The 26722-nt window shown below is 43.0% G+C and overlaps 1 protein-coding gene across 1 annotated transcript in view; it reads right to left on the bottom strand.

Moving 5' to 3' along the window:
- Positions 1-203: 203 nt before the first annotated feature.
- The window catches only part of LHFPL6 (LHFPL tetraspan subfamily member 6), a 147773-nt gene continuing 121254 nt past the window's right edge, over positions 204-26722 (bottom strand). Inside the window, exons 3-4 of the mRNA XM_062567075.1 lie at positions 16391-16489; positions 204-1293 (exon numbers count right to left, since the gene is read on the bottom strand). Coding sequence (XP_062423059.1) covers positions 1175-1293; positions 16391-16489 — 218 coding nt within the window. The 3' untranslated portion in view covers positions 204-1174. The remainder of the gene's footprint in view (positions 1294-16390; positions 16490-26722) is intronic.

Raw genomic sequence — 26722 nt, 5'->3', positions numbered from 1 at the left:
AATGTAGTATACACTAGAATGTCCTAAGTGGCCATAGACCTCTGTGCTCAGGCAAGGTAATGGAAACCTAAATGTATGTATTTAGAGGCAGAAAGGATACAGCATGGTTATCAAAGTCATGATTACTTCTGAGAATTACTTTAAATGGGGATCTGAGAAAGAAAGGAATGTTTTTATCTGGTGACACTACCATGCACTGCAAGTATTGATCAAGGAAAAATTTATTTACAGAGATTTTCAAATACAAACATAAAATAGCACATTTATATATATTTTTTTTTACAAAAATGAATATTGAATAATAAACATGGTACAGCACAATACGACATCAATGAGCTAAACATAACAGCGACAAAGTCTATGTCTGGAAGAAGTTTCCTGTTAGTCTTACATAACCAACAGAGTTCTACAGTACCATAAGTGGTATTTTCAATGGACAGAAAAACGTCCATTTACTGCACTTCATAAAAGTACTATAGGCAAAGGCTACATATGCCAAGTAATTATGTTGCATTTTTGTAATAATGCCGATAACACAGAGGCTTAATAAAAGTCCTATAGGGCTGATTAAGCAGCGGCTAAATGTCTGGGGAGGAAAGTGTGTAGAGCATATACAAAATACTGATAAAGTGGCTTATTGGTCCCCGTATTAAGTTTAACGTACAGGTTAAAAAGTGTCGTAACACTGAATCTTAAACCATTGGAAAGGAGTTTTTTCTAAAAAAAAAAAAAAAAAAAGAAAGAAAAAGAGAAAGTGGGGTGGAGGGAGAAAGAATCGCACCGAGACGTTTTCCTCTCTGCTCGTTTTGTGCCATGGTCCACGTCCGTGCGCGCGTGCGTGCGTGCGAGCGTGCGTGCGAGCGTGCGTGTGCTTTCCGGCGCGCCGCGCGGAAGGGCAGCGCGGGGAGCAGCCCCGTCCCGCCGACGCCGCCCTGCTCCCACCGATCCATCGCGGCAGCGGTTCGCCGCTCGCCGAGACGGAGCTTCCCCGGCTCAGGGGAGGTCGCCTTCTTCGAGGGGCGGCCCCGGAGGGCTGGGGCCTCCTCCTCCACCCCCAGCTCGCCCCTTCCCCACACGCACCCCCCACCAGCCCCCCGCCGCAGGAGCTAGAGCACTTGCGAGTCCCGTGGGCGCCGCCGCTCCACGCCGGGCGGCCCCGGCGGCCGGCTCCCGCTCAGTACGGGTACTGCTTCTGCTTCTTGCCTGAGAAGCAGGCCAGCCAGGTGCAGATCAGCATGGCCGCCGCCGCCCCGCCGCCCGTGCAGTAGTAGGCCCAGCCGATCTCGCAGGTCCCTGCAACGAAACACCGCGCAGCGTTAGACACCCAGGGGCTGGGGAAGAAGCACAAATCAGGCATTTGCTACATCCTTGGCGTTTCCAAGGGTTAAAGCTGGGAGGCTGCTTTGGCCCCGCGCAGTAAGAAGCGCTCCTGTAGGTTGCAGCGGATCCACCTCGGGAAGGAAACGCGGCGTTGGAGGAATTGGTTTGCCTAGTGTTTTTTCAAGAAATTAGAGAAGCAAAGCTGTTTAAATTGCTCCCCTTCACTTTCTGTAATGGTTCGTCAGACAAGCCTCCAAGCTCACTTGGTTGGCAAATTGCTGTTTTCAACACAGGGGGAAACTACCCTTGACAGCTAAAGTAGAGGTTGCTGGCACTGAAAATATGTTAGCAGTGGAACAGGAGGCCCCTCCGCTTGCCAAGTCCGGAGGGAGGCTGTGGGACTGGTTTGCACAGCAGCTGCAGCCAGAAGGTTTTCCCCCACCCCCTTCTCTTTTTTTCTCCTTTTCTGCTCTCCGGGCAGCTTCTGAAAGCTCGTTTTGCTGCTCCAGCAGAACACTCAGTCCTGCTGCACGTAGTTCAGTGCTGCGACCTGCTTCCTTCGGAAGTAGCTGGGTGAATCAACTCCTACCACTACCACAACGGGGCTCGAAATTGGACTCTGCTGTCAACTGCTGATCGACAACACGACCAGGATTTGGTTGCAAGGAACCCACTCACATCCTACTCACACAGGCATAAACCTTTACTGGGCCAAATCAAAACTCCTTCTTTTATTGCTTTACCCTACAAGCAATCCCTACAACCAAGACCTTAAGGAAGGAAGGGAGGTCAATGGCTAAGGAGCATCTTTCTCTCCCCAATCTCTTCTCTAACAGCGCATATTGACGGTTCAAATAAATGAGCTCCCACACACTGAAGCCTATGTTCAGGGTGCATGGGGTTCCTCCAGCTATGTGGTGGAGATGCCCCTGTCTGAGTAGCTACATGATAAGAAGGAGCTAGGGAAACTGTACCTTCCAAGGAAACTCACTCAGCCTGGCACCTGTAATGGCACAGCCTTATCTGCAGAGCAGGATATGGAGTGGGTGACTGACCAGGACACTGAATTTCCAGGAGGCAAAACAGGCTCCTGTGGCAAAGGAGTATGATATCGAGGGAGCAACTGCATGGTGTCTGCTGTGGGAATGGAGTCCCCGAATCCAACCTCTTAAATACCTAGACAGTAATGTCAGGACGCAGTGATCACACAGAGCAGTGATGGAAGACACACCAGTGCAATAGTGGTATTATGATCAATACGGTTAATAATGATAGCAAAATGACTAGGAGTTGATGCTCTGGAATTAAACACATTAAGCATTAGTCTGTGCCACCTCAGGTTGACACCAAAGCAGCATAGTACTTGTTTCATTTTTTCTTCAAAATCCTTAAAACTTGCTTTTTTAAAAAAAAATCCTGACGTGACCACATGACTAGACAACTAGGTTGAAGTTTAGGCTTGGGATTATTAGCCTCTCCCCTTAAAATTACTTGCTGTTATCTGGTTATGCTTTGTAGATTGACACCATTCTTGGCTTCCTTAGAGAAGACTATGCAGTAAGTCTGTCTTCCTACAGAGAAGATCAAAGGAAAGCCACAGAGAGCAATGAAGCAACTGGAAATGAAATGTACTGCATGCTGATCCTTGCTCACCCTCATAGAAGTCTCAGGAGCGACCCGCCTATAGATCTTCCATTTCTTTGTTTGTATACACACACATGCCTGCAGCTTCAGCTGGGATTTGCAAAACAGGATTTAAGCATATACAGGGTGTCTAAATCCATAGAACTGCTTTGAAAATCATCATGTGTATACCATGGAGGGAGTCCCTAAAGCATTTCTTGTGATAAGATAGCTGCCATCTGACATTTCTTTTTAATTGCTAAGTATTCCTGAAACTATTGTAGTTATGGTAACTTGAAAAATTAATTCTTTCTCATGCTATTTCCAGGTAGAGAAAATAAATATTTAAATGCGATTTTTAAAGGTGTTTAAAGATTCACCTGCTAGCAGTGTGCAAAGTTTCTCAGCTGTGACATAAGTTGGAGTAGAATAAAGGAAATTTGACCTCTTTCAAGGTATGATTTCAACTTTCGTGCATTGGCAGTAGGAAAGGAGAGAGTACATACAATGCACATTAGGAAGACAGAACTGTTAAATCAGTGTCAGAGAAATGCGCTAGAAATACCAGTTGCACATTCAATCTGGGATGAGGAGAATAACAGTTATTTCTCTATATTGTGTTCCATTTACTCTAAGGATCACTGCCCTACTTAATGCTCTAAGGCATGGCAGGCCTTGATCTAACAAATGCAACGTAGCTCACAAGTATGAGCTGGGTGAAGATGAACAAATGAAAGAACAGGAAAGTGCAGGAGAATGGATGAAAGAGCGGGGAGACTGACCTTAGCGCAGTAATAACCCAGCAATAAACTTGGCCATTATTTCCAGCCTGTGTCAGGAGCCATGGGAAGCCTTGGATAAAATAGCTTGGTCTGTACTTGGATGATGCTGAGCAGACTAGCATTTGGAGCTATTGTGCTGAAGAAGAGCCTGTATCTAGGAGGGTATTTGAGTGCATAGGACTTAGCTATACCTGTTGTAAGTATAACTAAGCTCTAAGTCCATAGCTAAGTATAGCTGTGAAGCCTGAGAGACTCCGTTTCAAATGTATCTGCTGAAATGAATGATTGACTGCACCGGACAGCCACGTGTCAGATTGAAATAATACTACCCCCTTTATAATACTGTACTGTACTGTATTGTGCAAACACAAGGGAAAAGGAAAACTGAGTTTGTGTTTTTGCTCTGATGCTCTCTTTTTCAATGCACGTATGAGCTATTTTAATCCACTGCACCCTACAGAGAGATTGTTGGTTGTCAGTAACTGGGCAATTTAGCTGCAGTTTAACTTGGAAAATGACTTTTTCTTCACTTTGATATTAAACTCTCCACTTAAAAGGAAGATGAAGCTTTGTAAAGGGCAGGGTTTACAAATGATTAAATGTAACACCAAATCAAATAGTAATATACCTACAGAAAAGTCTTCTATTAGAGAAAATGGACCTAGTTTTCGTAACATGTATTTTTATAAACATTACAATAGTAAGTACCATAGAAGGATCCTTCTTCATGTTCAACTTTAATTGCACTGACATCCGCAGGGGTAGTCATGTACTTAGAATGAAGCAAATAGTTAAGGGCTTTGCAGAACTGGAGCTTAAATTCAACCATCAAGTAGTGCACTTTGCCTTCATGGAGCCCATCATATTAAATATTAGAACTGCAGTTTGCAGCATTGAAGTCTGTCATTTTTTTAAGGTCAAAATTCTAAAATCATAGAATCAGTAAGGTTGGAAGGGACCTCTGGAGATCATTCAGTCCAACCTCCCGCTCAGCAGGGTCACTTACAGCACGTTAGACAGGGTTGCATCCAGGTGGGCCTTGAAGATCTCCAGAGAAGGAGACTCCACAACCTCTCTGGGCAACCTCTTCCAGTGCTCCGTCACTCTCACAGGGAAGAAATTCCCCCTCACGGTCAGGCAGAACTTCCTGTGGTTCAATTTCTGCCCATTGCCTCTTGCCCTGTCACATGGGACAACTGAAAAGAGTTTGGCCCTGTCCCCTTGACACCCTCCCTTCAGGTACTTGTACACATTGATAAGATCCCCCCTCAGTCTTCTCTTCCCCAGGCTGAAGAGGCCCAACTATCGCAGCCGTTCCTCATAAGGCAGGTGCTTCAGCCCTCTTATCATCTTTGTAGCCCTGTGCTGGACTCTCTCCAGTAGCTCCATGTCTCTCTTGTCCTGGGGAGCCCTGAACTGGATGCAGTACTCGAGATGAGGCCTCACCAGGGCTGAGGAGAGGGGCAGAATCACCTCCCTCCACCTGCTGGCAACACTCTTCCTAATGCACCCCAGGAGACCATTGGCCTTCTTGGCCACAAGGACACATTGCTGGCTCATGGTCAATTTGTCATCCACCAGCACTCCCAGGTCCTTCTCTGCAGAGCTAAGGGCTAGTGCCTAGGGTTATTTCTCCCTAGGTGCAGGACCCTGCACTTGCCCTTGTTGAAGCTCATGAACCTCCACCCAGCTCTCCAGACTGTCCAGGTCTCTCTGAATGGCGGCACAGCCCTCAGGTGTGTCAGCCACTCCTCCCAGCTTGATATCATCAGAAAACTTGCTGAGGAGGCACTCTGTCCCCTCATCCAGGTCACTGATGAAGAAGTTGAATAGGATGGGACCCAGTACTGAGCCCTGGGGGACACCACTAGCCACAGGCCTCCAACTAGACTCCACGCCACTGATGACGACCCTTGGGGCTCTGCCTTTCAGCCAGTTCTCAATCCACCTCACTGTCCGCTTGTCTAACCCACATTTCCTGAGCTTCTCTAGGAGGATGTTATGGGAGACTGTGTCAAAAGCCTTGCTGAAGTCAAGGTACGCAACATCCACTGCTCTGCCCTCATCTACCCAGCCACTCATTCCATCATAGAAGTTTATCAGATTGGTTAAGCAGGATTTCCCTTTGGTGAATCCATGCTGGCTGCTCCTGATCACCTTCTTTTCCTCCATATGTCTGAAGATGACATCCAGAAGGAGCTGTTCCATCACCTTTGCAGGGATGGAGGGGAGGCTGACCGGCCTATAGTTGCCTCAGTCCTCCTTCTTGCCCTTTTTGAAGACTGGAGTGACACTGGCTTTCTTCCAGTGTTCAGGCACCTCTCCAGTTCTCCAGGACCTTTCAAAGATGATAGAGAGCGGCCTGGCAACAACATCCTCCAGCTCCCTCTGTACCCGTGTGTGCATCCCATCTGGGCCCATGGATTTGTGGATGTCTAGCCTGCCCAGAAGGTCTCTAATCCTATCCTCCTCAACCAAAGTAAAGTCTTCCCTTCTCCGGACTTTCTCCCTCACATCCACCTAATTATATGTTGCAGTTAAAACAATTAAGTGAAATTGCATCAGTCCCCAAATCCCCAGCCCTTGCACCACAGCTCATGTTTTCCTCGAGAATGCATGCAGGCATACATATATATATGGGCATGTAGGTGTGTGCAGGAACGTGCATATGTCCTTGCCCATAGGATGAGTTGGGTCTGGCTTTATGCCGAAGTGATTTTCCCAACAGCTGAAGTACCCTTCTAGCTGATACAGCTGATATGCATCACAGCATCTTCCTTCTCTGCACAGAACTGATGCTGCTTTTTACAAATTACTGTTCACCTGACAAGTCAGTATGGAGAAAGAAGCTGCAGTTTCAGCATTTTGTTAGGTCTGGTTCCTTGTTTTGTTTTGTTTCCTTTTGTCTGATAAAGGAGGGCATTGGAGCTCTTGCCTTCTGGTTGCTCACTGAGGCAGGACTGTCCAAGTCAGCTCAGGTAAATTTGTAGCCTGCCATTAGGACTTCTGCCTTCCTTCAGATTTGGTTTATTGGGATTCGCAGTAAGAGTGTCAGGATTCATTTTCAAATCATGAATCAGAGACCCTGCAGCTATAGAGCTAGAAGGTCATTTTCCAAGCAACTAAAAGGAGGAAAGAGTGGGAACATTACACTCCTTTCCTTGAGGAAAAAGTACAAAGAGCAAAGTGAGTGAGGAGGATACCAAAATAAGATACAGCAGAAAGGAGTCCCATAGAATATAAGAGAATATTTACTAAAGCAAAAGAAGCCAAAGAATGCAGAACACAAGTTTTGCTGTGGTGGATGGGCTTATTACAAAACACTCACATGCCTGACTTCTAACGTGATATTCAAGGCCACAGTATGTGCCCCTCTAGATCACCTCAAATATATAAGGCAAAAATATAAGACAAATTTGGGGGTGAGTGAACTTTGGCAACAGAAACTCTATGGATAGTTGATCTGCTGTGGAACTCTGCCAGGACCCATTTGCAGAAATAGAATTTTACCAGGATATTCATGATACCTTATAAAAAATTATCACACATAGTTGTATAGTTCCTGGAAATAACATATGATTTTCATCTAAAATAACCAATAAATGACACTTACAAAAAAAATCTAGTATATGTAATTGTCTTGGATGCAAACCTGTTAATAGCAAGACTTAGTATCTTAAATATTTTCACCTTACTTAATGTTAAGACTATCCCAGGCTTGCAGCCTAGATTATTTGGCAGACTCTAATCATTTAAGTAAGTAAAGCCTGGCTTCCAAGAGGAAGAAAAAAATTCAAGATTTTTTTTCTAGTCTGAAGAATAAAATAAAAACTACAATTCCTGCTTGCAAAAACTTGTGCAGAAACTCTAATTAAAAGCTTCACATGAGAGTACTACAGGGGAATGTGAATTCATGCAATCAATCAGGGTGTTGGAAAAATAATCAGAGAATAAAGTAAAGAGTGTGATGGTAAGGGATATACAGGGATTTGGAGATATGAAAGCCACAAATTAATGTAAGAGATAATCAGCTAATAAATAAGAAGGCATGATTATTTTGAAACAAAGCCAAGTTAAATTAAAGAACGAAAGAATTTTTTTTCTTGACATAGTTAACAATGAAAAATAGTCATGTGAAATCAGCTACAAAAGCAGAAAAAGAAGTTAAAACTTGGAATGCATCCAAAAAGGATTTAGTAGTTATGTGAAAGAAAGAATGAACACTATATAAGGTAAAACTGCAGCTGAACAAATAGCTTAGGAGAAAATAATGAATTTGGTGAAGATAGCTTCTTTCTGTCTGCTGTAGGGATGTGATTTTCTCAAGGCACTTTTTGTTTCCTTTTTTAGAAAATATTATTTCTTAAGTGTGTACAGATCAAGCTATTTTGCTTACTTATTGTTTCTTAAAGAAATTTTATGGGTATTTTGGTCTGTAATCACATGTGTGGAAGTCTCAAAAAGTTTAGAATTATGAAAATTGCAAAATAAAATGTAGTAACTGTGAAATTCTTCAGCTCTGCTGTTTGCAGACACTCGTATGACCAAATCCTCCTTTCTTTGGAGGATTACAGAATTTCATTTAATCAAGCCTCAAATTTGCTGTAGGCTTGCCTTTACTGTGGAACAGTGAGGACAAACCAATGCTACCTGACAATTTCAATGCTCAAATTCCCAAGAGCAAATAGCTTATGTCTCTAACAAGGAGCTCTCCCAACCCCTTCAAAGAAATCAGCCATAAGGTCACTCCCTGCAGGAAGTGAAGTTAACTTCACCTCTCTTTAGATAATCCACAGTGCAGAGAGCCAGACTGAACCAGCGCCCCAAACTTCTTCTAGTGACAATGGGGAGAAAAAGTTGCTTATAGAGGACGACGCACTTCACCTTAGGGTAGATGTCTAAAGTATGGCAGGTGTACTCTGCTTGAGTAGCCCCCATGTTTCTCCTTTTACCTACAAAGGGATTCTAAATAATAATTCTAGCCATCCTGCTAAAGTAACAAAAGAGCACAAGGTGTCTGCTCTCAGGTGGTCTGAACTGCCTTCTGGATGTCCCTGTTTGTCTCCATTGACTACAAAGGGTCCTTGCATGACTGTGGCCTAACTCTGGCATCAGAGGAAAGCACCTTAAGTTGGACAGAATGTATGTTGGTTTTGATATGGTCACCAGAGCCCTATAAACATTTAAGAATGGAAGTTTTCTAGGTAGCACTGAAGGGGAATTGTTTCTTGGTGAAACACTTCCTTTACTAACGTGTAGGCTGACTCATTCATTTATCTGAGAACGCAGCAGCTGAAGCTCAGGTACGCCCATAAAAATTGTTCTCTGCATCAATCAAAAAAAAAGGGGGGAGGGGGCACCAAAACTGGTAAGAACTCTGAGCTGTTGCAGAGGATGTGTGAACAAAAAAGCAAGCTTTGTCAGATAGATTGCTCAGAAGAAAACACAGCTTGGAAGCGCTTTCTTTTTAATAGGATTCTAATAAACTGTTCTGCCTTCAAAATCTTTTTCTTCATAGTTTTGGCAACACTCAGATAGATGCTGTATGTCAACACTCAGACAGATGCTGAAATGATGCCACCTAAGGCCAATTAACTAGTTAACAAAGCTTTTTTTGTATTCACTGCTTTCTGTGGGGTTTTTATGTTGTTATTTTAGTAACTGCACTTTTGAAGATCATTTACTCTAATATTTCTACAGCAAAAGTAATTACAAGTCAACAGTTCTCTTTAAGATATTTCAAACCCTCTAAAAGTGGTAGAGGAGAGTCTTAGTAATAACGATCTGAAGAAACAAATACCCCTCAGCAGAGAAGCCTCTGACAGCTTTTAACAATATAGCTGCCTGTTTAGTTCAGGATGGGAACCAGCCTTTCAAGCTGCTCTCCTTAAAGCGGCCAGGAGAGCCCTTTCACAGTAATTCAGAGAAGAGTCAGCATGGAGGGCCATCAAAGGTGCATTTTTGGAACCATCTGCTTTGGCCGATGCTGGCCCACCACACCGGGATGTCTGTGTGTGTGACTGCTAGTGCTAGAGGAGGACAGGTGGAGAGCATGAAACAAGCAGACAGGATCCAAGAGGATTTGCATAAAAACAGGTCAGGGCACTGTTCCCAGCTTCATAAGAACTGCCACAATGGCATTAACTCAAATAAGTACAGGTAATTTCAGGATTTTGTTATTTTCAAAAATACATTAACTCTTTAGTGTTTTTAATAATAAACTCACTTTGGTGACAAAACATTGGCTTGGCACACAAGGCAGTGTGCCTTGTTTTTCTGTTATCACAGGGTTAAATGAGTAAGACCACAACATCTATAACTTCAGCCAAACCACAAAGGGTACTTTGTGAGGGGAGCTCTCACAAAACTCAATTTAAGCATTTAGCTTGGGAACAAAAAAATTACACCCATTCACATTAGGTCCTTAGTGATTCTGGGAAAAATTTTCAAGGAAATCCGGCACACGCTTGAAGCCCCAGGTCCCTTCCATTAATTTTTTCACATAAAGGTAAACCAATGTCTTGTGTTTGGACACAGACCCAGAGCTGAGGCTCTAGCAGCACGTAGAGTAATAATTGTCTCTCTCAGCCTGAGTCCTCATCAGCCGTACTCCACAGCCCGGCCAATTAATGCAAACCACGTTCAGTGGCAGCTCCTGTCATCTGTGAGCCATCAGGTTTGGGAGCAAGTCCCTTCCCATTCAGCTCTCCCTGCACTGCTGCTCAGCTGCAGCCGGGCATTTCTGCACTTGTCCCTGTTCACAAGTGTGAGTCCCGAGCAGCTCAGTGCTGTACCCTAATGCCCAGCTGGTCTGCCAGCAAGACATGCTGTGGGAGCAGGATGTAGGCGGATACATGGGGCATGGCATGCCAACTCCTGAGGTGGTGTAAGCCTTTGCTGCCAGCTCTGAAGGCAGTAAACACCAAGCCATGTTCATGGAATGCTCCTTAGCACAAATGATCATCCACCAGAAAAAACAGGTCCTAGGTAGGAAATACACAACATAAAAAGTAGTCTCTCACAAAAAGGAGATAAAAAGATTCTGGAGGATTAAGCATTGAGACTGAGCTGTAGCTGCCCAAATATGCCATATTTACCCAAAAGGAAGACAACATTTTTTTCCATGTAGTTTAATTTAAAAATTGGACATCATCTTATATTTAGTGTCCTTGTTCTTTCAGGTTAATAAAATAATTGAATAATATCATTTCATACATCTGGTGCCTGGAGGATGGCAGCTGGAGGACAGATGAAATTTCCTAAGGTACCTAAACCAATATGAGACATCCACATTTTGACAAATGAATCTCACTCAACAACCATTCTGCTGTGCAGACTCTTAGGTATTGGTCTTGCATTGCTATCTCTCAAGAAGCTTGGTTTGGCAAGATAAACTGCACATGCTGCATTCTCTCCAGGAACTTAAGTGGAACATAGCTACCTCCTCACCCATCACAATGGAGTATCACTGCTTCTCCAGTCCAGGGTACCTCTGAGCACCCAAAGGCTCAGTAGCCTCTGTCTATGTGTCTAGGGAAATCTATGACCAAGAATGGAGTCCTTTATTGATTTTAGTCATTGAAAATTAGTCCTAACATGTGCACACACATATGCACTCACATTTTCCTTTTAAAAAAAGTCAGTTCAAAAGTTTTCTTCACACAGTTTAAGTTTTACAAAATATGGATGTTTTTGCAAGTGTTTGGTGTGGTCTTCAATTTAAAGCAGGTTCCCTCTGATTCTTAAAATTTCCTTTCAAAAACTTCATTTTTTCAGCTATTATTATTATGCAGTGCATTTAAAAATGAAAACAAAAGAGGATGTTAGTGGTTCTAGCTCAGCAAAACTAAATGTGCACTATATGATATGCTATAAAGATACTTTCTGTTGGGAAACTGCCTGCTAATTCCTTTTACAGAATACAGGATTCTGCAGATCTGAATGACTTTCCCTTCTTTCAGTCAGCAGCTCTGTACTGCTGAGCCTAACTTACCATATTAGCACTGCCCTGAATGGGCCTATGGGCAATTCCAGTGTATAAATAATGCAGCATAACAGTAACAGCTTGTGCTGTGACAGGAGATTATGATTTTGATCCTTCCTCAAATATCTGGTAAAAGAGTAAGACAGTCTCTTAGCACATGCACTGCTAGCTTTTGGCGCTAGTCTGTACCTCAGACATTAATTAGCCCATGGCCAAACACTAACGAGATGAAGAACATTTGACTTGGTCACTAAGCAAACTGTGCTGGTTTCAAATACCAACACCTCCTTTCTCTCCATCCCAGTTATTTATATTGCCCCTTTTCTAGGAGTTACCATCCTAAAAACAGAGGCAGAAGCCTCTAGTCCATAGCTGCTGTTTTGGTGGGAACAATATCTTGTATTGGTTTAGATACCTTAGGAAATTTAAACTGGTACAGAGCGGGGCCCTGGAAGCTGCAATATTTCTGCGCACTCTGATGGATAGCCAGGAAGTACAAGCAGAGGGGCAGGACAAAGGGCTGGGAACACCATGGACTTAATCCACTCCAACAAGATTTGCCAGACCTCATCTGTCAAAGCCCTAATGTTATCAGTGTGGGTTATTTTTCATGAATGCAGAAACAGATTACTAGCGATGAGTAGATGGCGGGCCTCTCTACAGATACACTGTTGACTTACGGAGGTTACTCACAATTCTCATTACCAAAACAGCTAGTCTATTGAGTTTGATCTAACCAGCAACTTGGATTGTCCTTGACGTGATATCTTCAACTGAAGAATGACTCCATCTTTTAGAGACTGAGTTATACAAATGCTTCTATTTAATTGAAAAGAAATAACCCAATTAAATACACCAATGTGTAAGGAAACCATTTGGACATAGTTCACATAACAAAAAAACAGAAATAAATATCCAGTTTTAAAGAAAGCACAAACTACTAGGCATTTCAAGATGTCAAAAAAAAATGGGCTTGGGTTTTTTTTAAGAAAAGAATACCCAAATCCACTTATATGTAAATTAAAAGCATGATTATTTTTCCTGCAGCTTTATTAAATACTGCTTTGGAATGTATATAAAGATCGGGGGGTGGTATTTTCTCTTCACAGTATGGGCTATCTCAGCAGTATTTAGAGAGCCTATTATTCGGAAGCCTTTGTCAGAGTGACTGAAGACATGAAAATGCATTTCTTATCTAGCACAGCCCCTAAGGATTAGGATTTTTATGGGTTTATAACATTGCTATTTATTTCTTCTAGTTCCTTCTTTTTATTCATCTAGTTATGAGCATGTCTCAGGGTTTTTTGTCTTGTTTTGTTAAAGTTATTTTCATTTAATTGCTAATTCTGGAATATTTCTGGTTAACATAGCATTCTACAATGCAAAATTCAGTTGTTTCTCAAGTGAGTTCTTAAAATCTCGCCTCTGTATTCACTTTTTGTCCTTCTCATCCTCCAATAATGTAGATCCAGCTCCTGATTTCTCTCTTCTACTTCCATCCTCAACCTTTTTTTTTTTCCCCTCATTCATTGCAGGTGCAGAACAAATCTCACACACCACTGAATCCTACCTTCACTGGCTCTGTGATCGAAGTTGGTCAACTTTGACCCTCTTTTCCTAACAGCACATATGTATTCCCCACGTCCCACTTTGTCTGTGCCAGAACAGCATCTCCGGCATCCTTGAGGAGGATGCAGAGTGCTGTCTTGTTCAGCACCCCTGTGAGAGCCCTCTCCTTTGAGAATAACTGCATGGGCTGCGAATTAGGCTCATAATGCCATCCTAGCTAGCACCCACAGGAGCAGGAGGAGGAGGATCAACTCTCCTATCACCACCATTTCTCACATCAACAAATCAGCCCAAGGCTCATTGCAGTGCAGCTTTTCTGAGGGTAAACTTTGAATGCAGTGGGTGTATGTTTGGTTATTAAGACAACTCATTTCACAGAATGAGAATCAGACAGCATAGCACTGCAGATTAATCAAATTAAATATTCAAATCAAAGCAATAATTACTTAAATTTGTCTTCAGATTTAGTGAGATTAAATCTTTGAAATATCAGTTTTGGCCTTTAGGCTATAATGAGTAAACCAGTCTCTAAAGATTGAGAAAAGACTAGAGAATTTGGGCTATCATTAGCAAAGAGGTATTCCTCAAAAAAGATGAGAATCCTGGCTATTAAACAGTCTTCACAGAGTACCTCTTCTTTACTGATGACCTTGGTAACTCAGCATCAGCCAGGCACTGACATTAACTTAAAATCCAAGCTGATCATCTAAATTCGCAACCAATGTATGTGGAAAAAAGCTGTTTAGTGGCTGAGTGAAAACCACTACAGCAAATTTCTGTTCTCACTATAATCTGTTAATTAATGTGTTAACATAAGATTCTAACACATCAGTGAGAACAGCACTCCAGTCAAGTCTAGCTTTGCATTAATACATGCCCAGTATACTCCTGATCCAGAAAATATTGTCAGAATACAGTTTCACAGTTAATGTAATATGTCCCCTGTTCAAAATCGCTATGTGTAACTGGAAGAAAAAGCTGAGAGTTGAAATCTTTCACTGGAATTCTTTTACTGACTTCATTGGCAAAAATCATTCAATTTATCTAACTTGACAGTAAGGTAAATTCAGATGATAAAGATGGTCTCAAAGTCTCACTGTGTGTACATCCATGTTTATAGCTATAGTTTGGAATCACCTTTGGTCACCAAAGAGCTCAGACTGGCCAATTAAAAAAAAAAAGTCTCATCTGGCATTTTTATTTTTCAGATAATACTGCAGACGGGTAGCGCTTTTCTGCCTGCTGAAGAGAGCAGAATACCGAGAAATGACTGAGGTCTGGGATGGAGGAGAGTGCCAGGAGGCAAGGGCAAGACTCACAGGAACAGAGCTTCTCACAGGTTGGAGTGGAAGAGCTTCAGTCTACACCTGCTAGCTGGCTGGTCAGCCTTTCGAACAGGGGTGCTGCTGAATGGGCTGACTGGGAACAAAACCAGACTTCTGCATGGGCTTGATTAGGAGCTAAGATGACCAGACTGTTCCCTACAATAGCTGCTCTGTCTTTTTTTCCCAGTCCTTCGGCTACATACTTTGAAAGACCTTTCCTTAGAATTGAGAATATTTCTGAGGCACTTTTCCTGATAGCTGACTATACATTATTATTCTCAGTTGCACCCTCTCCTCCATTTTTCTTCTAGGTTGAAGAAAAAAAAAAGTGTTTTTATGCTTCACTGGAAGGAAAAGTTAATATTAATAGCACAGAACATATTAGAGCACAGAGATATTAGAATAACAAGGTAAAGCTTCTGAGAGACATTACATAACTCCTGGGCAACACTGTCAGTAGTGGCTGCTGGTAACACCAGCAGCAGCAGCGGCAGGGATGGGTGAGGTCATTGGCAGTGAGAATTTCTGGTCCTATGCCAGAGCAAATGCACGTCAACACACAGCATAGGAGTGGTGTAAGCAAGGGTGGCCTGGAGCATTTCTTTAAAGGATTTTTTTTTCCACAATTTGATGCTATTTTGTGCAACTCAGCCCTCAGTCTCAGTTCATTTGCAAATCTGCCTAAGAAGCATTTCGGAGACAGAGAGAAAACTCCTTGCTCTAGAAGCCTGACAAAGATACCAGTACAAATTAAAAAAATAATGAAATGAGTTTGTGTTTAACTCTAGGAAACTATTTTTGCCCAGTGTTCTTTATAGTGGGATTATTACCAGGTTACCAGGAACCCTGTACACTCAGGTATTGAAAGGATTTCTAATATTTAGTTTGCCAGGACTGAGAAGCTATGTGTGCACCTGCTCAGTAGTTTGAGCTCAACCGGTGGAAAGCCTGGATGCTCAGTCTCTCCTGCTCCATCAGGGGGGTTACAGATCCTCCTCTTCCTCAAGCAATACAAGATCTGGGTTCTCCTGAGCACTTACAGTCTAGGGAATAAGCAGTTACACAAGTCCTTCTAGGTAAATGAGGATCTGCATGTGCGCTCAAACACTAGACCCCCGATCATCCACATTGCTTAATGCTTAGCTCCCTGCTTGGCCTGTTTTGGACCACCAATGAGCTCTCTACAGGAAGGTCTACCACCATGGGAGTAAGCCTAGCTTGGCCACATCCCTAGCTCTCATTCAGCCCTCAGTGTAGACACCATCATTAAGGCCAGTGGCTTGCTAGGGAAAAGGTTTTCATAGGGAGTAAGTGTTTCTTATCAGTTTCCCAAGTATGTGAGCAACCAAAACCATACTCTTTAAACTTCAGTAGGCCATAAGCATGCCAGACTTTAAAGACAGACAACTGCACTGGGGGAATAAATTAACCTGACATGTTCTGTGATATGATGTCTGTCTACCCTGACAAGAACTCCAGGGATGTCAGCTCCCACATCACAAGACTACTAAATCTGATGTCTTAAATACATACATAGACATGTATACGTCTTACACATATACACCCAGTCTACTGTGTGTATGCCCACAGTCTTACAGGAAAATATTTCCAGTAGTGATATCAGAAGTCCCATGCCTTAACATCATGCCTGAAACATGCAATAGGAATACCCTAATGCTCACAACTGGGTTGTTCCACCAAGCCTGCCCTCCTGGCCTCTCTCTACTTTTATGAACAACAGACAGGAGAGAGTCTAATGTAAGTGTGATGATCTGACAGTGACTTACCCAATTCAAACTGGTTAGAAAGGTTATCACAGGTTTGTCTTACTTCTTCACTGTCCCAGCCAAGAGGATAGAGAGCGCAACCAGAGCCAATCAACAAACCTACAGAAAAAAAAGAAAATAGTCATACAAAAAACTGCCATTAGTTTAAACAAGGGCTTGAAGTCAAACTGCCATATAGGAATCTTAGAATTCCAAGAACAGGAGAAAATCATTTTGACTCCTACTACTGCGTAGTGTTTTCAGAGGATGTCTGGACTGCAGTGTAGGGCAGAGCTACCTACCTACCTACTGCTTACAGCTGGTCTAAGTGCTAGAAGAAGCTCTGTGCTTTTGAATTCCCCTTTCATTATGCAGAACTGCTACATATTCTGTTTGGAGAACTCCATGCAGGGTTAAATTGAAGCTGTGCTAATCACAGCACTTATAAACTGATTGTTTCTAATTAATTAAAACAACAATCAACCAGAGTCTATCATGGCTGCAGCAGGAGAAAGTAAATCAACAGTTCTACTAATTCCTTGCCATTTTTCTTTATTTTCCACCCCTTCAAAAGCCAAGAAAGAAAAATTTCATGTCACCTGATCAATTCATACCACAGGTACATGCCACACAAAGTTTTCTCAAGCCATTTCAGCAAAAACAACTGGTCTCTTAAACCATTCCACCTATTATTGTGCTTAGCTTAACATTCACAACATGCATTGCTTTCTCCAAACCTCACACCGTTCAAAACAGATGTGTTTTAGCTAGGTCTTTCCCTTCACAAGATCTTACTGGGGATCACCCCATGGGCCAAGATTATTTTGCAGAAGTGACATTTTTATCATATTGCATTCTCAGCTGTCATTGCAGCAGCTGCCAAAAAGCAGGTGTAGTTGGCAAAGTTTTTTCTGATAGAGATTTTACAAGGACATTCTAGAGAACAGTAAAATATATGTTATATTTTTTAATTCTTACCCCCTTTTTGTAAGATCTTTTTATAAGACTGAAAATGAATCACTACGTAGATAACAGGTTGGATGTGCCTGGCACTTTACAGGCTGAAAAGGCAGGCAAGTCCTCAAAAGTTTGTAATCTTTTACATCTTTTCACAAGATATTGGATGCTTTTAGCTTATCAGCTCCTTCGCTGCTGCTTTAAACATGTCTGCCCCAGTTCAGGGCCAAATATGGGCTCCTTAAATCTGCCTCCACTAAGTTCATTTTTGCTACTAAATTCTACTTCTTCCTTTTCTTGCTGGGCAATCACTGCCTACTCTTCTCTTCGTATCTACATTGCTTGATGGAAAAGAAATCCCTGAGACAGCCTCATCTCCGGTGGCACATTCTCCCAACAGCTACAAAGGCATAAAAGCAATTAAAGATACATGAATGCTAGATAGTTTTACTACTTTGCATGACCTGGATATGGTTGCTTCTAATGTCTTAGCTAACTGCTTTCACAGTATCATCTGATTCCCCCTCCCCCAAGGGCTGCAGAGCTAACAGAAGCAGGTTGAATCCACATAAATGAGAACTCTTTCTAATTAAATTCTCAGAAAGATGTTTTTCAAGCAAGGGAAATTAGGGCAAAACAGGGTCTACATTTGTTAAAGACCACTTAAGACTCTCAAAAAATGACTGAATTTCAGATGAACTGTTAAAGTTAAAAGGACATTATAAAGCATTAATAGCACTGTCTCCTAAAGTGCTGGGAACAGCAGAACCCTATCTGGCAATGAAGAACTTCACCTCTGGAAATGAGAATGGTGGTAGAAGGGAGAAGGAACCTGTTGAATCTGCCAAAAAAAGATGAACCATCCTGACTCAATTGATTTCAACCAAATTGGATCCCAGACTCACTGGGAGAACTCAAAAATGCTAGAATGGCTTCGATGTGAGGGGCAGGAAAAGGAGCACAGGAGTTTGGAGGGAAAGCAGGCCTCCAGTCGCCTGCACTGGATCAGCTGAAAGGGCAGAGAGCCCTTTAGTCACAGATAGGTCCTGGGAAACCTCCCACCCAATTCTTCCAAGAGAGCACTACAGCACCACTGCAAGCAAGTGAAAGGACAATTAGCATGACAATGCCGCCCCTCAGAAACCAGAACAAACTCTTCCTCAGCACTTGCCAATTGCTCTCCTCAGGTGGCAAGCGTCGAGAGCACACTGCATGCATAAAGGGCTGCTTGTTTGCAGCCCCCTTTTGGGTTTGTTGCGGTAGCGGGTTGTTATTATTTTTTTTTTCCCACGAATATTGCTCACAGGATTTTGCGCCCCGCTAGAGCTCCTCCTCTTCTGAACCTTTTGTATCCACTCACTCTTTCTGCCTATCATGGTACACTGCATAGAGTGGCCACAAGCATTAGCAACTTCCTTCCTTCCTTAGCTAGACCTCTTATCTAGTCTCCTTATCACACTCTCTTCCCCACTTCTGTGAGTTCATCTCTGTAAGCCCAAAACTCCAATTGCAGTCAAAATAAATTGTTGAGGTCAGGCCACATCATTTACTTGGTGCTTCTATAGTACCTCACAAAAGTGTGCCTTGGCCTGGATTAAGCCTTAGTCTCTAACTTTAGTTTAAATTGTAATTACCTGTGATGAGTAAAAATAATAATTATTAAAAATAATCCTAGATTTCTTCTAATTTCTTTCACAAAACCAGGAAACTTGAATCGGCCCTGCAGAGCCAACAACTTCAAACATAAGGCTTCCTTACACAAAGATACGATGTCTAGTCCTATTCTCTGATCAACTGATGTAAATCTAGAAAAATTAAATGAAGGGATGGGTAAGAGATTACTACGACTGTAAAATCAAGGTCTGTCCTGCGCAAAAATCCCAGTGATGCAGTCAAAATACATCAGCAATCCAACAGAGTGTACTATTAAATTGCTCCAAAGGAGCAACTGCCTCACTCAGACATAGGTGCTTTCTATTAAAGCTGGTCATTCCTCCCTAATAACCAGATCACATCAACTACCTCTGAGCCTTGTCATTACCATGCCTTCCAGAAATGAATGCACTTGGTAAGCACAAACTAGCGTGCTATGACAGGAAAACTCCATAGCCCAAAGAGAGCTGACTCTCCAGCTGGCTATGGATTTCAGCAATGCCAAGTTTCTTTTGTAGAGTGCAAGCCACCATCTCCTGCAGTTTCTTTTCTTCTCACAGCCTCTACTGACTGTGAAAATGCGATCAAATGGGAAACTACTACCTAACTTCAGTGCCTCTGTGGCCCCTCCTCAGAAAGCCAATTTCTTACTAATCTAGACTAGTCAGAAGCAGAGCGCTTTTCACATTTCCCAAGAGTCTCTAATAGATCAAAATAGGATTAACACTGCTCGGACATTAAACTTGTGAAGTGACCCTGAAGTGCAAGCAACAGCATGTTTATGTGCGAAGAACAAGGCAGAAAACCACAAAACAGCTGCCTGCAGAGCTCAGAGGCTCCGTTTAGCAAACGCAAAACCTGCCAGAGACCAAGGGGACTGCCAGGAGCATGGGGCTTGGGGCCGTTGGCAAAAAGACTCTTACAAATACTGACTAATTTTGTGACAGGTACCATCTGAATACAACTCCTAAAGCTGTTGCTTTGACATTTTTTTTGACATCACCAGTTCTCAGTTGGTTTTGATTCACCTTCAGATATTTTCCTGTGGTGGTGCAGATATGGCTGTCATGGATTTAGGTCTATTGGTGAAACAGTTGTTTTGTCAGATACTTTTTGCATGCAGGGTACAGGCTAAACTCACCAAGCTGGCTTCCAATATAAGATTTCTAAGAAGACTGAAAGCCCGTTAGTCAATTGAAAGATTCTCTTTTTCAAATTTCACAAATTTTGGGTTATGCTGTGAAGTGTGTATATAAATATGTATGAGCATGTGTGTGCTTGTATGCATAACGGTGCTGACCCTGCCCCATTGCTTTCAACAGGATCTTGCATGAATGCAGCAGAGCTGGATACATGAATGAGCAGTGAAGATGGTACATGGAGCGCCATGAACTGGCATTAGAGATCTCATATTTTATAGAGCTGGACTGTGCCTTCCTGGTGTGATTCTGCCCAGTGCAAAAGCCCTTCAGCCCCTTCCTTCCTTTCTGGTTAATCCATCCTTGTTTGTAAGTAACAATATGTGTGTATCAGATACTGGGAAAACAAAAGACTACATGCTATGATCTCTAATAACTCATATACGTCTGATTTGTCTAATCACAGAGAATGTAGATCCTGGGGAACAGCTGCAACCTCCATTTAAAGATCTAAGTTAAATACAAATGCCACAAACCCAATGGAAAACCTTAAGCCAATTTTACAGCTTCAGTTGAGAGCAGTTACTAGTTTAGTTCAAGAGTGCACAACATGACCTGCCCTATAATTAATGTATTTAGCCAGCTAAGCTACCCAGGACACCACACCCATCTTTACAGCTGCTTAAAATGCTTAGGATGCCTTTAAACGTTCTTTAAAAGGGAGGGAGGGGACACCAAGGGGATGCCCTGCTGTAATTACCATCATCTGTCATATTCCATTATCCACTACAGTTATTCAAAAAAATAAAAAGGAGGAGGGAATATGCAGCAAGGTGTCCATAAACGGCAGCCTCATGGAAGGGACTGCAGTTTCGAGATGTGAAAGAGTCAGTAGGATGGGGTAGCTGGCAACAGAGGCGCTAGCGGCATTTGGCTTTTCTGTTGGATGACATGCTGTATGCCAATGGAGGTGTTGGCACTGTCAGCGACCAGCTCTTCTGGAGCAATTTCACATTTGGAAATAAAAAGGACTTCTTACTCTGTGTGAAATCTGAGGATCTGTTAATCACTGCTGTTGCAAGAGTCACGGCTGACTTCAAACACTAGCATGGTGCATGGGGACAGAGCCAGAGGGCTGATTTCAGCATAGCCAGCTTAGGCGATGCAAAGCTTGAATTAAATGCCAGGCTTCAACATTTAACTGGGTCCCATTTAGCCACTAGGCTCCTTGTACAGTCAATGAAGAGAGCTGGATGCTTCCAAAATACCATCTAAAAAAAAATCTACACAGTAAGTGAGGAGCTGCCTACACAGTAAGTGTTGACCTTGCCAACACAAAACACTAGAGTAAAGGAAGCACCTAACACATGCTGGCCCAACTCAGGCCTTGGTCACATCTATCCACCCAAGAGCACAACCACCTTGTCTCGGGGCAGATTTCTGACTGAGCTGGGCTTTTATTTTGAAGCCCAGGGTGGGGGCAGAAGCTGCCCACCATTTCATGATGCAGGAGACTTGGGTCCAACTTCTCCCTCAGCCTGGGGATGTTTATACCCACTATGCTGCATCTCAAGCCACAAAGCCACGAAATACTGCAGAAGGGCAATGTAGGCCTGGAGGCGGAAAGGCAAAGCTTCGAGGTCACTGTAACTATGGGTTAAGTATTGTTTCGCACCCCTGACTCGGGCAGATGATTGCTATCATTGCCCTGACTGTGCTGCTGCCACTGGTGCATCTTCTTCACAGCAAAAGAAGCTTTTAGAAACTCCAAGTCAATTTTTTCTCAACACTACAGTTGTTACAACTTTAACTGAGGCCCTGCCACCCCACTGGGTGACCACACAGCCCTTTTACAAGCAATGCACAGCTGCGCCCTGCAGATGTGGCATGCCAACAGCCTAGAAGTTGTGCAGCTACCAAGTTGGGTGCTGGGGAGAGGATGCTTCAACAGCAAGCTACCCAGAGCAACCTTCATCCCTCCCAGAGACAGAACAAATAAACAACTGCCTTCATTATCACTTGCTGCAGGTATAACATGTGGTCATACTGTACAAACACTTAGCATTTGAAAGACAATTTTTGTTTGTCTAGTGTAGAGCTCCTGATCAAAAATAATTGCATGTAACAGATTCTGCATATGGCTGATACTGCTGAGCAGGGGGGCGGAGGCGATAGGACAGTAATTACATTAGTGGCTTGGCACAGATCTAAGTTCCATCTTTGAAGTGATAAAGATATGATTTGTGGCATGAAGCAATCAGCTTACTCAAATAGGTAGAATATGAACATCTATTAATATCTACAGGAATAGCTTGGATATAGGCAAGTCTAAAACAATAAATACAGAAAGATTAATAAACCAAGAAACATTAACTAGATTTGGCCACGGGCTTGTCTGCACAGTTGTGCTCAGAGAAGCCAAGGCCAATCAGGAATATTAAATGTACAAAAACTGAAGCTTGCACATCCCTATGGTGGGACGTCCTCAGACTCCTGGTGTGGCTTCAGTGGGAGCCTCCACCTGAACATCGGATGTGTATATGACACACATTGGCACTGCACCATAAATTAATTGTCTGTAGTTGTCCTGACAGTTAGCTAGCATGGCCTGTTTTAGAGACTCAATTCTACCCCTCCCGCATACTCTGTCCCCATTACTATATGGCTCATTCTGTTGTGTTCTCAGCCCATTAATTCATTGTCTCCTCAAAAAAGCAAACCTTTTGCAAACAATGTCCTTCCCTCTCCCTTTCATAGGATAAAACTAAGCACATAATTCAGATACATCTGGTGGAGGGAAAAAAAAACACATCAGTTCAATCAATAAAGTGAGGTAGCAATGGCAATATGTGAAATACTTAGCTTTGGACTTAGCCTCACAGTCTTGCAGTTAAAAAACGCATTTTCAAATATGAAATAAACCAATGGTGACATTCCTTGACTACGGCCCTTTTAAGAGCCTACAATGCCTTTTATATGGACACTGGGAATAGTATTCCTCCCTGTATAACCCCAGCTCCAGTTATAGTTATACCCTACAAATGCAGTGAATGTGATTGCCCAGGTACCAGAAAGGGCCTCTTTCACCAGCAGTAGGAGATGCACAACTGTAATCAAGGGCCTGGAAAGTATCTCTTGAGATGTAAGGAACCCAGTGTTACTTTCAGAAAAAAACAGCCTAAATTTTCACCTAGAAAAATAAAAGAAATTGATCAAGCTTGATATGTGCAGTACTGAGAGAAAATAAAAACAGAATTGAATGCTGCCATACATATAGTCACATTTTAGTGAGACATATCTTCCTTTATATATCTTCCTCCTTTTTTTTCTCCCTTATCTTCTATTTTTCCATCTTTCATTTTTGGACCTGTGCAGAAAGAAACCTTGGCATATTTTTCCTGAACAACTCTAATGAATACTGCTCTTCTATAGATATTCACGCCATCTGGAAAAGCTGACAGACACAAATTTTGAAGTCAACCCTTTCAAGACCATTTTAATGATGATTTTCACTATCATATCTTTTCTCTATAAACCAATCTGATCTTCAAGGATGATACAAAGTTTTCACAATCCCATCTGCCACTTGAAGATACAGTAATTTCTACATGCAAAACAAAACCAATTTTGAGATGCAGCACAGACTTTTACTCTCCAGTTCATGTGATTTAAAAACTCTCCTCAATATAATGGCTGTAAAGCATTTACTTGCTACAAAAGTGACCCTGCAGCATGAAAGTGAAATTGAGCTAGCACAGAAAGATTGTTGTCAGCAGCTCTGAGATGTACTCTAGCCAATAAACTATGGAGTCAAAGAAGAATTGGCTAAAAACTATCGTGTGAAATACTTCAGGAGAAACAGTGAGCTTCTGAAGTTCCTATTGAGGAAACACTTCAGGAACTGCAACCAAGCAACAACTGCAGAGTGATAAAAATGGTTCAGAGTGAGTTCAGGCAAGTGCCAGCACCCAGGTGAAGCAAAGGGCCCTGAAGGAGCAAATAGGGAGCTAAGGGAGCAGGACCACAGCAGTCTGCAGGCAGACTGGCTCCAGCTGCTGCCGAAGTTCAGCATAGGATTCAATTAACAAGGGATGATATTTTTATACTTGCAACTCCAAGCTCTTCACTCAAAAGCTTCCCCTCTCAGGGGTCACACCACTAATGCTTCTCTTGATATCATTTCTCTGTCCTTTTGTTTCTCTGTTGTTCCTCTGTTAGAAAAATGTAATTAAATTGATCCATTCCATTACTGTATATTATCTTTCTCCCACAAAATCCAAAGATATACCTGAGCCAGCCTTTGTTAGGCTCAGATATGAGATCTAAACTTTGAGTGACAGTTCTCCAGTGAATTAGTAGTCACTCAACTTTTTGCTGGTTCCTTACTTAGCTTGAATTGAAAATGCATAGTTTGAGAGAGGGTACAATTGCCTATAATGTGAATAAATACAATAAATGTTTCATACTTCCTTAATGCTGCTTTAATCAAACTAATCTAATCCACTTATACCAATACCTGTCAGAAGCCAGAAGTCTTGTCCTCTGGCTTCACATTCAACAGAGACACAAATATAAATGTAGATCACAAATCAGTCTTTTTTATTCATTGCTGTCTTTGGCATGGGTAGTCATGCAGAACATTCAAAAAAGTGCCCCTATAAATATGACAATAACAGACCAAATAATGTTCTCCCCTTATGGTGTTACAATTAAGAACATCCTCTTCTCCAGTTCCTTTCCATCCCATTGCCCAGGATCTCCCCTGCAGAGCATAAGAGAAAACATATTGATTTGTTTTTGATCACCAGCTCCATCTCTTCTCCTGGACTGTGTCTCATAGCATCCCAAAGACATTTGTATCAACCCCTAAAATAGGCGCATTTCCAGGGTAATATTTCTGAGGTCTGCATTGCTTTCCAGAGAATGAAACAGGGCCACAGTGCAGAAGGCCTTCAGCTTTTGCGAAGAAAACAGCCCTAACTGTTTTTATTTTGGCAATGAGGGACAAATAGCTATGGTCTATAGGAATGTGTTTCAGGCTAGAACTTCAGCATGTAAATCACAGATAAAGGTTTCCTGTGCAGACCCACGTTAGCCCTACTGCAAGCCCAGCTTGGCCCAGCTTCTCCCAGAAGAAGTTGAATGAGTGCGAGCAGTCCCTTGTCTGAGTGTCCAGACATTCACCACGGAAGAGGGTGGAGGGGATGAGGGAACATAGATAGAGATGGCATTCCTGCTGCCCCGTAAGTTCTCACAGTCCTCTTCATAAGAGGACATGAGATGGGAGAAAGCAAGTTGGTTTAGGGCTTCACTCAGGGTCAAGGTGCTTCTGCCACAGAGTTTAACTCAGCAGGATGTTAGGTGGATGCTCAATGCAAAACAAAATGAAACATAAGAAACAGCAGCAAAATCACACAGAAAAAACAATGCTAAGGTCCTCAGCTTTCTGAAGCCCACTGGCAGTAATACTGCTTCATCTTTAGCATTATGGAAACAGTAGACCTGGGTTTTCAGATAACCCTGGAGAAACATACCACTCCTCACCTTCAGGTTATAATTTCCTGGTTTTAATTAAATGCGTAAAGCTCCATCCCTCAAATGAGACCTTTTCTGTTATTTGAGGTGGATTGAGAACTGGCTGAAAGGCAGAGCCCCGAGGGTCATCATCAGTGACGGGGAGTCTAGTTGGAGGCCTGTGGCTAGTGGTGTCCCCCAGGGCTCAGTACTGGGTCCCATCCTGTTCAACTTCTTCATCCGTGACCTGGATGAGGGGACAGAGTGCCTCCTCAGCAAGTTTGCTGATGACACCAAGCTGGGAGGAGTGGCTGACACACCTGAGGGCTGTGCTGCCATTCAGAGAGACCTGGACAGTCCAGAGAGCTGGGCAGAGAGGAACCTCATGAGGTTCAAGAAGGGCAAGTGCAGGGACCCGCACCTAGGGAGAAATAACCCTAGGCACCAGTACAAGCTGGGGGCTGACCTTCTGGAGAGCAGCTCTGCAGAGAAAGACCTGGGAGTGCTGGTGGATGACAAATTGACCATGAGGCAGCAATGTACCCTTGTGGCCAAGAAGGCCAATGGTCTTCTGGGGTGCATTAGAAAGCATGTTGCCAGCAGGTGGAGGGAGGTGATCCTGCCCCTCTCCTCAGCCCTGGGGAGGCCTCATCTCAAGTGCTGTGTCCAGTTCTGGGCTCCCCAGGACAAGAGAGACATGGAACTACTGGAGAGAGTCCAGCGTAGGGCTACAAAGATGCATCTGCCCTACGAGGAACAGCTGTGAGAGCTGGGCCTGTTTAGCCTGGGGAAGAGAAGACTGAGGGGGGATCTTATCAACGTGTACAAGTGCCTGAAGGGAGGGTGTCAAGGGGATGGGGACAAACTCTTTTCAGTTGTCCCGGGTGACAGGACAAGAGGCAATGGGCAGAAATTGAAGCACAGGAAGTTCTGCCTGAAGGTGAGGGGGAATTTCTTCCCTGTGAGAGTGACGGAGCACTGGACCAGGTTGCCCAGAGAGCTGTGGAGTCTCCTTCTCTGGAGATGTTTAAGACCTGCCTGGATGCAACCCTGTCTACCATGCTGTAGGTGACCCTGCTGAGCAGGGAGG

The sequence above is a fragment of the Rhea pennata genome, chromosome 1 (genome assembly GCF_028389875.1).
Source record: "Rhea pennata isolate bPtePen1 chromosome 1, bPtePen1.pri, whole genome shotgun sequence".
Taxonomy (NCBI): domain Eukaryota; kingdom Metazoa; phylum Chordata; class Aves; order Rheiformes; family Rheidae; genus Rhea; species Rhea pennata.
This window is presented reverse-complemented; position numbering and strand designations above follow the sequence as displayed.